This window comes from Heptranchias perlo, chromosome 23, assembly GCF_035084215.1.
Source record: "Heptranchias perlo isolate sHepPer1 chromosome 23, sHepPer1.hap1, whole genome shotgun sequence".
Taxonomy (NCBI): Eukaryota; Metazoa; Chordata; class Chondrichthyes; order Hexanchiformes; family Hexanchidae; genus Heptranchias; species Heptranchias perlo.
In genome coordinates this window covers 15,976,218-15,994,025 of record NC_090347.1, presented here as the reverse complement: position 1 = coordinate 15,994,025, position 17,808 = coordinate 15,976,218, and the positions used below count along the sequence as shown (strand labels likewise).

At 43.8% G+C, this 17,808-nt stretch overlaps 1 protein-coding gene across 4 annotated transcripts in view; it reads left to right on the top strand.

Annotated features, from left to right (window-relative positions):
* The window catches only part of LOC137341113 (E3 ubiquitin-protein ligase rnf213-alpha-like), a 143,142-nt gene that overhangs the window by 97,628 nt on the left and 27,706 nt on the right, over positions 1 to 17,808 (top strand). For all 4 annotated transcript variants that reach the window (XM_068004043.1, XM_068004044.1, XM_068004041.1 and 1 more), the window contains 10 exons: positions 926 to 1,040; positions 3,652 to 3,752; positions 4,382 to 4,561; positions 6,201 to 6,358; positions 8,401 to 8,500; positions 11,120 to 11,231; positions 11,330 to 11,537; positions 12,644 to 12,837; positions 13,619 to 13,741; positions 13,882 to 13,992. In XM_068004043.1, the coding sequence (XP_067860144.1) occupies positions 926 to 1,040; positions 3,652 to 3,752; positions 4,382 to 4,561; positions 6,201 to 6,358; positions 8,401 to 8,500; positions 11,120 to 11,231; positions 11,330 to 11,537; positions 12,644 to 12,837; positions 13,619 to 13,741; positions 13,882 to 13,992 (1,402 nt within the window). The remainder of the gene's footprint in view (positions 1 to 925; positions 1,041 to 3,651; positions 3,753 to 4,381; positions 4,562 to 6,200; positions 6,359 to 8,400; positions 8,501 to 11,119; positions 11,232 to 11,329; positions 11,538 to 12,643; positions 12,838 to 13,618; positions 13,742 to 13,881; positions 13,993 to 17,808) is intronic.

Sequence of the window (17,808 nt, the reverse complement as noted above, 5' to 3'; positions counted from 1 at the left end):
TGGGGCTATATTTTCCTCCAGTCACTAATGTAATCTGAGGTCAATGCAAATGTAAAATGTATTCTCCATTTTATACTCACACCAATGTTTTCACTCCCATTAGTGACTGTGAACCTGAAAGAAAATATTCTTGCTGATCTCCCCAGCTATCAGCAGATTTTTCTGACATTGTAGTAGAAATTCGAACCATCGTTAAAAATTTTAGAACATTGGATTACTACCGGGCTAGCCAACAGGGCGCATTAGTTTACTGCCTAGTATGGTCATTTCAGACTAAGACCAAGCACAGCAAGGTCCAAGTTTAATTTGTCCAAGATGTCAAGCTACTGTCTTTACAATCTATTCTGTTAATATTTCCAATTCCATATGACTATTATATATGTAAAAATATACTTTTGAATCTTGTTCGGAATGCAGTTCATATTTTTTGTAATGTGAAGCTGCTATGTAGGAGTTTACTGCTGTGTAAAAGAACAGCTAGCACAGGGCAATATATAGCTTTCCAACCCTTTGTGCTCTGAGGCTTCCATTATTTTACTAATCTTTATAATAAATCATTTTAGCATGGTATATGGTAGGAGGAAGCGGAGGACAATACAGGTCTATGGGGAGAGAGGAGGGCAGTGCCATTGGTTTTGGATTGCTTCAGCAAAGAGCCAGGACCGACAAGATGGGCTGAATGTTGTCCTTTCTTGTGGAAAAGCACCTCGCTGCTGCCGGCTATGTGAGATCGAGCACTCTGCCTGTGGGAGATTGTGGTATGAACTGATTGCATAACCTTCTACCTACCATCACCTAAACTCTAAGGCAACTGTAGGCACTTCAGTTCTAATAAAGTCTATTTTTTTTCATTCTTATAATGAACACTTTCAATTTTAGAATCACTGCAAAGAGTAGTAATGTTACTTATTTTATAACCTGTTAGATCAAACTGGGACTGTGCATGTGTGTTGGGCGTGTTTATTGAACATGTCGTCTTCAGTGCCATCGATTCCAGGCAACAAGACATTGCTGTAAAACATTGCACACATCTTCAGAAGGTAAACATGATCAGTTTAAAAAACTGTGCAATGAAAGAAATTGTCTTCATGAACACAATGACATGTAGATGGTAATCATTATATTTGAAATGATTTTAGACTTATTACAAAAAAAAATTGTTCGCATGCGAAGAATGAACATGAGCTTCCTGGATGTCCCTTTGACTCTCTCTTCTTGAGTATCATAGATTAGCAGTTAACCTTGTACAAATACCTCACCAATTTACACTGGCGAGTAGCTCACTGTGTCCACACAGTATTACTGAGCAGAAGGTTACATTGCTTGTCAGCTGATAGTCACAGAGGGGGCATCTTCCGATTTGTGCAAAGTTCAAGAAAAACTGTACGTGATAGCTTAGCAATACAATTCTTCTTTAACTTTACACACAGGAAAATATATCCTGTAATCCCTCATTCCTAAACTGGTCAACATGAGCATCCTTTTTGTATCAGTAACCACATGCTTTGGGATTTCTGCCCATTGTTTACCACCATCTGGACCTTCTTGAGAAATTCAACATTCACAGTTTCTGCCCCTGTTGTAAATTCTTTGCAGTGTATTTCACATAAAACCTCTACTATATCAAAACTTCCATAGAACTTTTGTCAAAACATCAAGGCTGCCATTCCCAAGCAGGCAGAATTAGAGGAAAAAAGATAGACTTGCATTTATATAGCACCTTTCACACCTCAGAACGAAACAAAGCGCTTTACAGCCAATTAACTACTTTTGAAGTGTAGTCACCGATGTAGTCATGTCCCATAAACAGCGATGAGATATTGACCAGACAATGGCCTGTGAATTGCTCCGAGCGATGAACCAGCATTGCTCACCGCTCATCAAATTTAAATTCACCCACTAAAGTTACCGTGTTCTTTTTGGCGGCAACTTCCTTTAACTGCGAGTTCGAATAACATCAGCGTTCTTTCCCGGGCTGTGTGAGTGGTGAAAGGATTGCTAAGGCCTCTCAACCAGTCGGCTTGAAGGAAGCCACGCTGTGAGAACCAGCAAGTGCATTTCATAGACAAACAGCACAGACTAAAAACCTGGATTTAACCGATAAGGTATTATAAAATGACATGGAGAAAGTGAAATAAAGAGAGGATAAGATTAAAAGACTGAGATAAAAGAGACAGAAGGAAAAACATTTTTTTAATGTTTAATTATTTTTTAAATGTCCAAAATTATTAAAATCAGGAACAAAGAGACTAATTTTTAGTGCCAGAGAGGTTATTTGGCAATCATTAAGACTTACCCGCTGTTAAAACTTAGCTTAGATTTAAACAACTGAGCGTACCTGTTTTGTGTCGAGATTAGTTTGTTTCCAGCTGGGCGGGAGAGCAAGTTGGCGCTGGTCCATTGATTGCAGCCGGTCATGTCCCTTTAAAGTGAAGCTGTCGGATCGCCGGCAAACCAGGAAGAGCAAGTTCCGGATTTCCCCATTTGATAGTGCACGTGCGGTCGCCAGAACTTGCTCTTCAATTTTACCACTAATAACGGTGAGCACTGTTGGGCTCACTGTTATTTTGAAAGCAATTTCCGGACCAATGTTTTTTTTTAGTAATGTTGGCTGAGGTATAAATATTAGCCAAGATTTCGGGGAGAACTCCCATATTCTTCAAAACCATGCCATGGGATCTTTTACATCCACCTGAGAGGGCAGGCAAGGCCTCGGTTTAACATCTCATCCAAAAGATGGCATCTCTGAGAGTGCTGTACTGCCTCAGTACTGCACTGGAGTGTCAGCCTAGATATTGTGCTCAAGTCTCTGGAGTGGAAATTGAACCAACAACGTTCTGACTCAGGCGGAAGTGCTCCCACCGAGCCACAGCTGACACTTCTAACTCCCTCTACTCTGTCTCAACAATGTGCCTTAACCCCAAACTGAAGTAGTACAAAGTCTTCAATTTCCCACACCAGCCGTCCTTATTAGACTGCCAATTTCTGCCCAATTGTGGTCATTTTTGTGCTGTGGTCTTGTCAAATCTCATTTCATGTAAGCCCCTCACAGCTAACAAAGAGACGACATTTTCTTTCCTTCTGCCGGTGCTGTATTGAACTCCAGGTTTGAGGTGAGACGAAACTGCACCACCTCATTGACTTTTGTAAGCTTCATTTAACTGAATCCTTTTACAGGACAAAATGTCAACAAACAACTTTTTTTCCAGAAGAAGCTTCTGCAAGTTATATTTCTTTAAAGACTGAAGCCCCATCAGAAGATAAAAGTACCCCTCAAATGTACTGTTGATAATGAGAGGACGAAGGGTTAATGCATTCTTATGACATTGTCTGCTACTTCCTCTGTCCACTGTTTTATTGGGGGCACTAATTCATTTAATATAAATGGGTGAACACTTCTTTTAAAATAACAGACAGAAGAATGCTGTACAATTATGTTAATTGTTCTTCCATTAAAATCACTAACAGTAATTTCTGGGCTCGGTTCTCATAATGTGGCATGGGTTTTTGATGAGGATTGGTAGGCATTGTATTGTCATTCAGAAGTCTCCCATGTTTTGATTCTGGTATTATTCCATTTCCTTAGGGTATTGGAGAATTAATTTTGTGGTTATGTTGAACAATAACAATTTATTCAATGGCTTCACACAGATCCTCAGAACATCCTCTGATTTGAAAAAGACGAAAACAGTTGAAGGAGTGATTGAAGTACTGCAGTCATGCAATGAGGAATCTAGTCACTTGGACTACAGGTAAATGTGACTCATAAACAAGCCATTTATTGCCACATCTCATGTAGTGCCTGCAAATAATTACGTTGCTGGGTGTTAAAGTGCCATTTTTGACCATCTGCTCTATCCAATTTGCCTTTGTTCCTTGAAATAGTGCTTGGCATTCATTAGATGGTGCTGCAGCACGCAATGCCATGGCATTGCCCAAACACAGAGCATTTTAATGGGCCTAAAGTGTTAATTTTTCTGCATCTAAAACGAAAAGACCCTGAAGATATATTAGAGCAACTTGGCAGCAAATGCTTCTCTGCAAACCAACAGATGCTGGGGGCAAATTTTGGGTTGTCTGGAACACGAGATTGCAGTGCTCTGTTGATTGAGTGGATCATTTCTTTGCTGAAACCCAAAAAGAAGGAAATTCTACACTAAAGGAGAAAATACTGAGCTTGACAACTGCTCACTTGAATCACACCTGCTCGCCAAATGCAAAATGACAATGATGCCAGTTGTGGCTAATTCTACAGCCTGGGCTAATCTCTCCTTTTGGAAGAGAATGCAGGATAGCAAACAGCTTATAAGGGTGTTAAATGAGAGAACCATGAATATTGCAGTGTTTCAATATTTTCTTGCTGTGTTTTGTTCTACCTCAGGTATGGCATCAAAGAATGCCCAGTCTGCCTTGGTGTGCTGAAAGATCCAGCCTGCCTTCCCTGTGAGCATGTCTTTTGTATCAACTGTTTGGATCTCTGGCTTAAAAATCACAGTCTTTGCCCAAAATGTAAGGCAGCCGTGCCAGATTCCTATAAAATCCAAGTCTCCGCCCAACTAAAGTAAGTTTCACTCTTCAAAATCAAGTTTGAGTTTTGTCTTTTGCCTAGTTACCTTAACAACAAAGAGCAAGAATTTGGGACAAAATCGCCGACTTCTTTGGGTTATTGAGGGCAGGATTTTCTGCTGGATTTGTCAACTCCCCAGCGTAACTCCAACAGATGGGGGTCACTTCTAGTGGTTTCTGCTGAATGTATAGGGGATATAGAATACATCTACCCTAATATGTTGTTTGGGAACCACTAATTGGGACTCAGTTTGCCCCCACCCCAAATCCCTACCCCAACCTTTCACTAATCCTCCAGCTTCCTACTCTCCTGCTGTCGTCCCAGGCTTGACTCCCTCTGAGATAAGCCCATGGCTTCCCTCTGCACCTCTCTCAGTATTCTCCGTCGGCCCCATTGAGGCTTCATCTCTGCCTGCTTCCAAGCAGCAACCCCAACTGCTCCATCCTCCTCTCTCACCAACCTTCCCGCCCAGCGAGTCCACCGGTGGCTAATCTCGCCAACTTCCTTCCCATCCCACTCACCCCTCCCACCGCTGACCTCTTGGACTCTGCCAGTGGATCAACAATCACTGCCTCTCTGCATCTCACTCCAGAATGTCTGTTCACTTGCCAAGTTACTTGCCAACCATGACCTTATTGTGATTGCATTGACATCATGGCATTGACGGAAACTTGGCTCAATGGGTGACGACACCTTGCCCCTTACTGAAGCCTCCCCACCTGACTATACTTTCCACCACCTGCCCCGCCTAAACCGCCACGATGGCGGTGTGGCCCTGTTCACCAAAAAGCATCCTGTCCTCCTCCTCCTCTTGCATTGTCTCCTCCTTTAAGCACCTCTCCTTGTTCCACCCCCCTCGCCTCATTTAAAATCCTTGTTCCCTACCGTCCACCCAAGCCCCACGCCAAGTTCCTCACTGAGATACCTTCGCTGCTTTCCTCCATCAGCCTCTGCACTGAGCGACTCCTTATCCTTGGTGATTTCAATTTCCATCTCAACTTTCCTTGCCCTCTCTAGTTTGAGTTCACTGCCCTACTGTCCTCCCTTAACTTCTCGCTCCAGATAAACTCTCTTACCCATATTCACAGCCGACCCCTTCACCTTGCCATCTCTCATGGCCTTTCTAATTCCATCATCTGACTCGGAGACAAGGCCATCTCTAATCACTTCCTTGTATCCCTAGTCACTCAAATAAGTTTCAACAATGATAAATGTAAAGTATTACACATAGGTTGAAAAAATTGAGACTTAATGAGTCAATGGAGGTGAAGTTGTACGGGGAGACTTAAGAATGGACCTCAGTGGATTTTCAATGTCTGGATAATCTGGGGAAGCAATGTAAAAAGTTCATAGACTGCTAATATATATAGCCAGAACAGCAGAATGTAAGTCTACAGCAGGCTATGGCTTTACAATGCACAATCAGATTACACTTAGGATACAATAATCGGTTCTTCTTAAGAGTCGGAACCAGTAGATTGGAACTGCTTGTGAACCAGTATCTATGTCCTTCTGTATTATCAATGCATAGACACATGTAAGTACAGTAGGAATGGTCTGGTATTGAGCCATTATAGTCTAACACTATGAAGTAGTTATCGCCCTAAAATATATATACTTTTTAATTTTACAGAAGAGCTTTGAAAAAACATAATGACTTCCGTCAGAGATGCAATATGTTTTTTATGGAGGTTGTTTCCAGGTTTTGCTTCAGTGAAGATTCCCCACCTTGTGACGAAGTGATTACGTTGCTGCTTTCATTACTAATCGCAGTCAGAAAATCACCTGAAGGTTTGTACTGTTGCAGAAGGTAAAAAACCTTCCCTGACCTTAACATTAAAGATTTCACTCTGTCTTCAGATATTGGGAGGCTGATAATACGACGACAGGCGCCCGATGTATGAATCCACCGTTCGGAAAATTGGGCAGAGGCCCTGGACCTACAATGCACCCAAGGTGTTCCATTGTGGACAGTGAGCACAAAGGGGGCTGGGAGTCTGTGCATAAGTTCATTCGGTCCCATAACTTGAATGTAATTGAGTTAGTCACACCCATAATGCAGCCAAAGCAGCACTCTAGTCACATAATGCCCATTTGGAACAGCCACTAAAGCGGAGGCTGCCATAAAAATGGAAAAAAAGCAAAATGGGCCACTCTGTCCTTTGTATTGCTGCCCATTGCCCCCCTCCCACCCCCACCTCTTGTCCCTGTGCTCATTGCCCTTGCTCCCGACCCAAGGAAAGAACCTAGTGCACAACAGCCTGTCGGGCAGGAGTCCTTCACTGGCTACTGGTGCCATCAATGTGCTGTTGTCTCAAGATGTGCCAGGAGTGCTATGCATCTGTACTTACAGATAATTATGCAAGTAGGCTGACCTCACTTTATCTAACGAGGTCATCTCATTTTGGCTCAGCATTGGTACGGGCCACATTATCCGCCCCTGGTCCAGCATAGATGAGATTCAGTTTTGCAATGTTTAGAAAAGTGATTATAACTATCAACATGTGCTAAAGTTATCAATAACGAAAGGAAGATGTCAGTTTATTTTGTGTCTTGTTCACCTCGATTGCTTTTAGTTCAAATTAAATGAGATGCTAAAAGAGACCTTTCATGTGCCTGAGCCTGGGTAAACTTCATGGGCACAGACAATGTTCTGATGACTATCAGGGCTTAGGTACTTCTGGGTAAAAATTCCAATGTCCTGTTCTCTGGACTAGAGTGCATTTCGCAAAATTACACTCTTAACAGCACCCGATTTTCCATTCCTTAACATTAATAGGTGGAAACTTGTTGCCTGGAAGTCTGCTATGTTATGATATGAATTCCCAGCGTGAACTAAGGAGTGGGACAGGGGAATATTTTTAGGCTGACATTAGACACCCGCTTTTACTACCCGACAAAGCTAATCAAAGTAAAGTTGGCAGCATAACTCGGGAACCCGACTGAGTGGTGTGATCCAACTCCCTGCTGCAACTTGAGAAGTGCAACGATCTCCAGTAGGTGACTTCACCCTCCCTGGCTTTGCATCAGGTGCAATATAATTCATGTCGTTGCTTCTAAGAAAAATATCCAGGTGGGCTGCTTCTAAACTTTTTAATAGACAGCTCTGAAACCAGTACACATTTGCAGGCATTGGAGAAGGGCTTAGTGATGCGCAGCACACAGTATAACTTTGGTCTGCGGAGTTCACATCACAATCTACAATTGGCGGCCTGGGAGCAGTAGATGTAATATAACAGCAGCCGTAATGATTTATTTTTTGTGCGCATCAAGATGAAATGTGGCAATGGTGTCCCCTTGGGACACCCCATATTAACATTCATACTCACAGGTTAAATGTAGCATGCACAGCCAGATGTAGAGCAAAGGCTTCCTTGACTCTACCCTAAGAAGGTGCTTGTACCCCAAACACAGAAGAGTACCTCCTACCGAACCAGTCTGGGATTCCTTTGTGTGTGAGACCTGTACTTTCGTACCAGTTTGTGCTGAGCCCATGTCCACCTGATACTGCCACAGCTGGCTTCCCTTTGGATCCTCCCAGACAGCAGAGAGGGGACTTCCAACCCATTGGGCTAAGCTGGATTGGAATTCGGGTGTCAATGAAGAAAAAACAGGATACTGACCCACTGCATCACCCTGTCCTCCCACTTGGATGGTTTTCATTGTTGTTTTTTCTGTGCTAGAAATAGCTAATTTACCTGCATACTGACCATGTTTGAATGTCTAAATATAAATTTGGTGTTATCTTTAATATATAGGTCAGCCAGAGGATATGTATGTAATTATAGGATTTACAAATGTATAATAAAAAAAAGATTTATTTTTAATATTAGGTGACCAATACCAGACTCGGACTTTAACCCCATTCTCTGAATGTGTGGACAAGAGCCCTGTGATACGTTCAGTTTTGTTGAAGCTTATGCTGCATTATAGGTATGGGAAACAAACAATTTCATTCAATTAAAGATCTAGTTACAAGAATTTGACAGAAGATGAATGAATTATGTTTTCAGGGCTTTTACCAGACATTTCCCTCCTGCTCATTGCCAAAGGCTACTCTGAAAGTAAGCCCGCGCTCTCATTGAATCAGAATGTGACAATATCTGGTAATGTAGTGTGGCCCAAAGGTTAAACAAAACCCTTTTTTTTAAAACTGTAATTAGCTCGTTGAATTGACATGGGCCCTCTCGTGGTCTCCTGGGGGGATCAATTTCCTGGTGCGATCTCTCGCACTCAATCTTCCCCAGAAATGCACCAGCTGCCAAATTGGCAGCCGGCAAAGTCCATTTGTCTGGGGCGGGGGGGGGCCTGCCTAAAACAAGTGTTAGGCCCCTGATTAGCATATTCAAGAGGCCTAATACCATTTTTTTAGAACCACCGCTCCAAATTCGGCATAAGCAGGGCTGCTCTGCTCAATTTTTCCGGTCAACATTGGCCTAATCAGCAGTCCTTAAAGGGACCGCTGCAGGCCGCTGATGGAATGCCAAGTTTGTTGTTTACTTACATTAATGTGGAGCCAGGGGAGCAGGAGTTTACCTCCCCCTCCCATTCGCCTCCCTCCCACACTCAGGACTTAGCTGCAGGCCGAAATTTCCAGGGCCCCGACCAGCCAGCTGCATTCAGACGTCTAATTAGCATCCACAGCTTGTCGGTTTTATGTAGATGAGATCCGAGGCCCGCTTTGGAGCGAGCTTTGAGATGAGGTCTTCGGCTGTGCGTCGTGGGCTTGCCAGGTTTGCGGCACGGAGCAAATTCCTTGGCCCAAGTTTCAGAAGCTTTTTTCGCGCCAACACAATTCAGGATGGCACATTTTTGATGTTCTGTACACCCTGATTTAAAGCTACTTCATTTGAATTGATTAACATCAATACAAAGCAAGCAGCTCCACCGCTCCCGTGACTTAGCTTCTAGTTGCCGCCAGCAAGGCAAACAGCCCGATATTCATAAAATGGGCGAGCTGCCTGTGGAGGCACAACAAGTGCCGGCAGTTCGCCCAATTAATTATCCAGGCCAGCCTCCGGCCTCCCAGTTCAGGCGCGCAGTCAGTGAGCGGCACGCATTTCAGGCCCGTTTTCAGGCCTAAAGGAATTTCAACCCCTCCAAGGCCTTAAATAAAAATCTATAATATGAGATTCTATGACAACAAATAGGACCGATTTCTGATCTGTCGCAGGTTCTTTGTATCATACATGTGGTAAGTAGCCTGCCAGCCTCATGGTTCCCAACCAGATAGCAGCAAATTTGAGACTCAGGGCAGCTTGTTACTTAAACCTACCTATTGCAGTTAAAGGTTTAGTTTAATTTCAGCTTGGGTGGTGAAATTCCTGTCCTCACTCATTTGGGTGAAAAAGTAGATGCTGCTATAAAACACCACATGATTCTCATCTCCACCTTTTTAGCTAAAAGGAATAAGGACAAAAATTTCAAACTTGCATTGCTCTGTTGTCATTTCCACCCTGCCACAAAGTGCAATTCCTGTCCATTGAATGCAATGGAAAGACTTGAGGGTAATGCAGCAGGATTCAAAGTGTGCTGATTCAGGCTGCACTGTATCTGTCAGTGAGATGGGATGAAGTCCTCCAGATTCCAGCCAAATTTCGAAAGGAAACACTTGGCTTCATAATGGGCCATGTATCAGCTCCCAAGGAATTCATTGGTTCTTTTCCCTGTCCTACTAGGTCATGGAAAAGTAAATAACTAAAGTGGAGAAGTATAAGTTTAGGTCCATCCTCTTCAGCATTAAAATTTTAAAAAACTTTATCTGACTGGAATGCCAGATGGTTTTTGTTTGTTTTCATTGTGAAAAATGTTCAACTCCCAAAGAGTAAGTTGTTGAGCTGACCAAGAACAGTCTCAGTTGATTTAAAACCAAAGGTGAAACCGTTGTTTTATTATTCGGGGTGAAGAATTGTAGATGAACAAGGTCTTTTGACTACAGGTGCATTTATACTGGCTCCTGCCTGGCTGGAACTATGTTAGTGCCCAGGAGAAAGCTGTGTACATCCCTGGATACAGGTGTGGGCAGAGCTCTCTCCCATCAGGTAAAAAATTTAAATGTCCAGAAAGTGGAAGGAAAGAATCCCTGCTCTCTAAATATTTAAATACAGGGGGTAGGTGGGTTTTCAAAGTGCCGAAGGGGGTCCCTAGACTTAGACTCCATGCGGAATAAGAACATTGTTTTTGAGATTGCCGGATATTGTCACTCTGCTTGACTTGAGTCAGGTCAGCTAATTTAGCGTCAGTCAAAAGTGGAAATCACTTTGTCCTGACACTAAATTTGCAGGGTGAATGCACCCTGAGAGGACTGTACTCTGCAAATCTTGTATGAACATAGAATTTTATTTTGGGTGCAAGAATTGAGAGAATGGATAAAGCTGAACGAGGTGAACTGATTGAGCAATGGAAAAGTATGTTTATGTTTACTGCTATAAATTGATAATACATGGCTCAAATACATGTAATTCCAATACCAAGCGTCCTCTCATTGGCTGTAATCTCAGGAAGCACAGAATAAAATTTCAGAACGCTAATGCTTTCTATGTCTCTTGATAGTTTTGATCGGGTAAAAGTCTTTATGCAGATGTACCTCTCAAATCTGGAAGAGAAGATATTTTTGAAAGACGATTTGAAGGAACTCTATCTTCTGTTCATCAAATGTTTTGAGGTAAGAAGGAGAGCTTTAGGCTATCTCACTCCTAAAGATGGCATAAGGATTTGGATGTGGGTGTACCTTTGAATCTTTAAATGTATTTTGTTTTTAAGGACTCAGCGTATGGCCACTTTGAACAGTGTGGAGGACTCAGCAATGTAGTACTCCTCAAACAGAACTGCAGCTTTGCTAGCAGGTTTGCCAGGTGTCAGGTTGTTACCTGTAAAGAAAATACCGCAGAGTACTTGCAGAACATTGCCAGGCTGCGGTTCTGCTTCAATCTTACAGCTCAGCTGATGCACGAATCACTCAACAGGACAGGTAAAACATTTGAGGATAACTTTTAGCATGTTATGCCCTCCACTCTCCGTCCCACATAAGCAGTTCTCCAGCCAAAAGGACCTAAAAGCCACCCTGCTTCCACCCTCTCCCAAAGCTGCTCTACAGCTGGCCGCTTCAACTTGTGTGAGAATGGCCTCCGGTCACCCAGCTGGACGTGTGCCCACCCTCCCAGAGGGAAAGCACTAAACTCTGCTTGGATTTCTCCCATCCCCAGGCCCAGCTGAGATTGGGAACTCACCATCTGAGATGTTATGACAACTCAGCGCCGATTCTCAACTGGAAATGCTACAGATTCTTTTTGGCAGGTTTATTTACTCTAATTGGACAAAAAGTCGAGCTGCTGCCAGTATCAGCACTAGTGGGCTTCAACTACCTAATCAAAAAGCATAATCCCCCGCCCCCCCCCGCCACCACTACTCTCTTCCCCACCCCCCGGACCACTACTCTCCCCCCCCCCCCCCCCCCTCCACTACTCCCGTCCCCCCACCCCCCCCACTCCCAGGACCACTACTCCCCCCACCCCGCCCCCTCCACCGCTCCCCCCACCCCGCCCCCCCACCGATCCCCGCCCCCCCCCGCCCCCTCCACCGATCCCCGCTCCCTCCACCGCTCCCCCCCCCACCCCGCCCCCTCCTCCGCTCCCCCCCCCCACCCCGCCCCCTCCTCCGCTCCCACCCCCACCCCGCCCCCTCCACCGCTCCCCCCCCAACTAAAATATAGAGATGTTTGTACATATACAATATAAAATGAGCATGAAATATTACTTAATGTTATTTGCAACTGTGTTATCACATGGTATGAAGGGAAGCCGGTGTAAGTTATTACTAAATGCTGTCAGGGAGATGATGGGGCAGTTGTGGGGGAGATGAGCTGGTGATCGGCCTGTCTTACCACTGTGGCCAGGTTATGTTGCTCCTCTGTTTTTTGTTAACTATTCCACACTGTTGTCCCACTCATAATGCATTCTTTATGAATAGGAATTCCCTGCTTAGACTCAGTCCTAACACATTTCCTCTCCAGTGGTCTGTGCAATTTAAATTATTGTACAATTTTTATTTTTGAATTTTTTAAACTTATACTTTCAGACATGAAGCACAAAGCCACAAAGAAAAGTTTCTTTGAACATATGAAAATGATTTGTTTGCATTCCGGCAATGACTGGTATCGAGTTTATTTGATGAGGACAGTCTATGATCAGTATGGGATGGATTTTGTTCAGTCCTTACAACAGCTTGAAGACTATCACTGGATATTTCCAGATAAGATTATTGAAATACAGGTGAAACATTTTATGGGTTTATGCAAATTTTAAATGAGATGCTGATTGTAACATCGACAAATTATGATGTCTCTTGGAAGTGATTAAATTAAGCAAATAAATGCTGCTTACAAATATTTGCATAATTCTTTATTTGTTTTTAGTGATTCAAATGTATCTTTAAGTCTTCAACACTGAACATTCTTTGTAATCTTAAATGCTTGCATATTTTTAACGCATAATTCTGCTACATTAATAAATACAAATTACCACTATAGACTACTCGAAAAGAGAAGCCATGAAATATGTAGGACCACAAATTATTTGTATTTACAGTATTCTCTAAACAATTAAACTTAAGATCATCACCAAAAAAAAACAAAGGGGAAGGTTAGGATTTTTTTTCAGAGGTTTACTTAGCCACGGAATGCCCTACCAGAGAGAGTGGTGGAAGCTGAATCCATGAAAGCTTTTAAAAGAGAAGTGGATAGAAATCTGAAAAAGAAAAATTTTAAAGGGTGTGGGAAAAGAGCAGAGAGTCAGCACAGGTGCAGTGGGCTGAATGGCTCTTCCTGTGCTGCAAAATTCAATGATTCTAAATGAAATAACGTAATCCAGAGATGTATTTTCCTCTGTAAAGTTAAAGAAAAACTTTTCACTAAACTGTCATTGTAAACATGCAGTTCAGTAAAATAAGCGGCCATCAATTTTAAATGCAGAGTTTTTAATTTTGATGCAGAATTGCGACCTCAGTTCCTGTATTGTTCAGTATACTGACGTGGAGTGTGGTTGTTTCTTCCAGCGTTGTTCGGGTATACAGATGGATCGGTTTATTTTATGTGGGCCGCACTACAAAACCCTTCGTGATGCAGTTTCTATGGCAATCTTGAGCTGCCAGATGAGTACCGTGACAAACAAGATACAGGTATTTGCAGATTGTGCTGGTTTCTTTTAGGCACTACTTCTCAATACCCTCAATGCTTTGTGTCAGTTTTATGCATTTTTCACCCCCCCGACGTATTTTGCTAACATTAAATATTTGTTTTACAACTTTGGTCCTCAAAGGCTCTGACGTGCTCTTCAAGTAATCAGCAGGTTTACCTGGCCATGGCATTGTTCCGTGAGGTAACATGTTCGTTCGCAGCAGAGGATCGCAGAATGCACCCTAGTTCGACGGTAAGAATAAATCCCTGACCGAACTTCAGCCACGCGTGGACCTGTACCTATAATACAGTGTGTGTCTAGCGCATTGTTACACTTGCACCTGATTGGCTCAAATGTCTTATTTATAAAACAACATCAAACTACAACTGAACAATCTTATTAATAGAAATGTTGAAAAGAAAGAAAACCAGTAATTTCTGCTGGTTTCTGCTGCTGTTCAGAAGGAGGCATCTCCCCAACCGAAGAAACGAAAGATTTATAAGCAGCAGCCATTCTAAACACTAGGGGTATGATTTTGACACTGAGCCGGGAAGACAGCAGGGGTTCAAATTGCAAACAGGAAGCCCAGAAGTACGGGTTTCCCCAGACATCCTGATGTAAGGACGTCTTTTATTTTTTTTTGTGGGTTTCCTATCCGACCGGCCAGCCTGATTGACAGGACGGGAGAGCAGCCAGGGAGAGGATATTTTCAGGTGAGTCTTCATGTAAGTCTTTGATTGTATGGATCATTGGGGGTGGGGTGTGGGGACGTGGGGGACCGATGGTCATGGGGACACCGATGGGGACCGATGGTCATGGGGCACCGATGGGCTTGAAGGTTACGGGGGTGTGGGGGATATCAGTCATGGGGGGAGAGATCAGGGGTCAGTCATGGGGTGGGGGGTGTCGGGATCAGGGGTCCACAGTCGTTGGGGGGCAGAGATCGGCGGGGTGGGATCTGCGATCATTGTGGGGGTCGCGGCAGGTAGGCTTGTTGGGCCTGGGGGAAGCACTCCTGCTCCTCCGAGTCCACAAGCTGTGCCAGAAAGGCACATACCTGCAATTTCAGGCTTTCTCGCCTCCTTTCCCATGGTGTGAAGGAGAAGGCCTGGGAATCCCGGCTCCCAGAGGTTGAAATTGCAAAATCTTTGAAAATGGAGGCCCGCAGCCTCCTTGAAAGCTTTCAGCGACCATCACGCCTCCTGGGAGCGGGCTGGTTGCCCGTCCCTCCCTCCCCACCGAAAACTGGAAATGGATGGGTTGGAGGCAGGTTGGGGGCGGGTCTAAAATGGGTGCGATTTTCAATGCCTCCCGCCCCCAACCCACCCGTTTTTCAATGTTAAAATCATGCCCTAGCTCTCAGCAGCACCAGTTAGCCTCAAATTGACCTCAGGAGATACCCATTTAAAGCTCTTCTCTCCAGCGGGTAGTTGAGGAGGTAGAAAATCAGATATCTGCTCTGTTCCAGTGTACAGTTTGTGTCCTTAAAGGGGCAGACCATGTTAAACACATCTTCAACTTAGCAGCAGACAGTCTTGCTCAAGTGAGTCTCTTCACATCTGTTAGTAAAGGATTGTCAAGTTGAAAACGTTCCCTTGTTATGTAATCTCACCTTGTGGTGTAACCCTCCTATTAGAACACAGCAAATTCACCAGTTTACAATTAGCATTATCGCAGAAGATCTGACCGTCTTGGCAAATGAGTATTGGTCCCTTGTTCACCTTAAAGTGCATTTAATCTGCTCTTGCTATATTGCACGCAGATGTAGCATTCATTTAATCATAGTATTATTGGTCACTGGAATCACAGATCTATTTGGTCAGTAGGTACCCTAAAAAAGAAAACAAGTGGAAAATGATTGTCTCCAGAGACCTGTGTTATGGTGGGGGCGACAGTATTTGATTCTCTTTTACACCTTGTTCACTATGGAATTTAGTATTCGCATCCTTGAAGGATGGTACAACCAATGAAACAGGAATCCCACCGTAAATAAAAGTTGCTTTTTAAAAAAGAGATTTCTGTAAAATGACTGCAGTTCTGTTCTCAAAAGAACAGGACGACAAAAATGTGAAGCCATGTCAGTCAGATGTTGGAACTGTCTTTAAAATGGCTTCTTCCCCTGTGTGCCAGAGTATTGCACATTTCAGATGTGATCAAGCTTGAGCAAGGATAGTAGCAAATTCAAACACATTCCAAACGTACACAATACAGATTATACAATTTGCAGGTTACATCAAGTACAGTTTAATGAACACATTGTACATAATTACAGTTCATGACGCTCTGGGGTGTCTCATTGCATTATACTCAATACAGATTATTGATTGCAGATTCATTACAGGTACATTACATCAATTTGAATTTTACATTCTGCCCGAGGGGGGGTTTTACCTGATTGCAGCCCCTCGGTATACAAGGCAGGAAGGCTCTAAATGGTTGCCTTTCCCCACAGAGCCTTTGCAGCGGCCGCACCCAGCTTCAGTGCGTCCCTGAGCACGTAGTCCTGGACCTTAGAATGTGCCAATCTGCAACACTCAGTCGAGGACAGCTCCGTGCACTGCAAGACCAGCAGGTTTCGGCAGACCAAAGGGCGTCTTTCACCGAGTTGATGGTCTTCCAGCAGCAGTTGATGTCTGTCTCGGTGTGCGTCCCCGGGAGCAGCCCGTAGAGCACAGAGTCCTGTGTTATGGAACTGCTCGGGACGAACCTGGACAGATACCACTGCATCTCTCTCCAGACCTTCCTTGCAAAGGCACATTCCAGAAGGAGATGGGTGACTGTTTCGTCCACACCGCAGCCTCCTCGGGGACAGCGCGCGGTGGCGCTGAGAGTCCGGGAGTGCGTGAAGGATCTGACAGGAAGGGCCCTTCTCACCACCAGCCAAGCTAGGTCTTGGTGCTTGTTTGAAAGTTCTTGCGATGAGGCAAACACTTGTGGAAGATACGAACGTACGAAAATGACGGGCAGGAAAAGACCAGCTGGTTCATCAAGCCTGCCCCACACTCATGATGCCTGGACCATCATGACTAGACACTTATTACCCTCTTCCCCCCCCCCCACCCCTGCCTCCCGCCCCTCCATGCAATCTCCTGAGAGAGGCAAAATAAAACCTGGAAAATTCCTCTCTGACCCCCTCAGGCGATCGAAACCAGTCCAGAAGATCACATTGACCATACATAAGTTAACTGTTAATCCACTTACCTTTTATATGATGCGACCTCTGCCCCAACCAAGGAAAGGTCCAGCTCTGTGACTGTTTTCTGGCAGTGGAGAGCTCCACAGCGGCACATAGGACAATTCACGCCTTCCCTAAATGTTCAGCAAATAATTGTTTTACAGAATGTTGAAGCACCATCTCAGAGACTCTTCACTTTAGATGCAGCGAAGGCCCTTGCAACTGCTTGGTAACATTCTCTGCTCACTGAGAGCCTGCCACGATTCAACGGATTAGCATTCTGATTGTTCCTGGGTGCCAATCTAAAGCATTGAACCGTTGTAGCTCCATAATGGTTGAGTGCTGCTGCGAAAAGTTAACAAAAGATAATATCTCTGCTGACATTAACCATTTTTAATAGGCACTATTAAAGTTCACAAGAGGAAGTGCTTTACCTTGTGACATTTCTATACAATGTATATTTCTCCTTTCATTCCTGAGAACCAACAGAAGAATCAAAAAGATGATCTTATTTCAGAATGTTGTCAGAATTTCTGATGACCCCAATTTCCAACTCCCTATCCCAGAAGCTGAATGAAAGCAGTGATTCTATGTGAGATAACATTTATAAAATGAAAAGGAACATCTGATTTAAACATAAGTTTGTATCAGTTGAAGTATTGGATGGCAAGTGATGCAAATGCTGGCCTTTCACTTTAGGAAAGGCTCCAGTGTCGGCTCATACATGAAGTGAGTTTGGCAGCCTGAATCCAGTTCCAAGTTGACATTAATCTCTAATTTGGAACTAATTGACACTAAATTCACTCAGAGAAGCCACAGGATGATTCATGTGGGAAATTTTAAAATGTCACAGCGGTGGCAATATAGAGTGCTTCTGAAGTTGTGGCTAATTG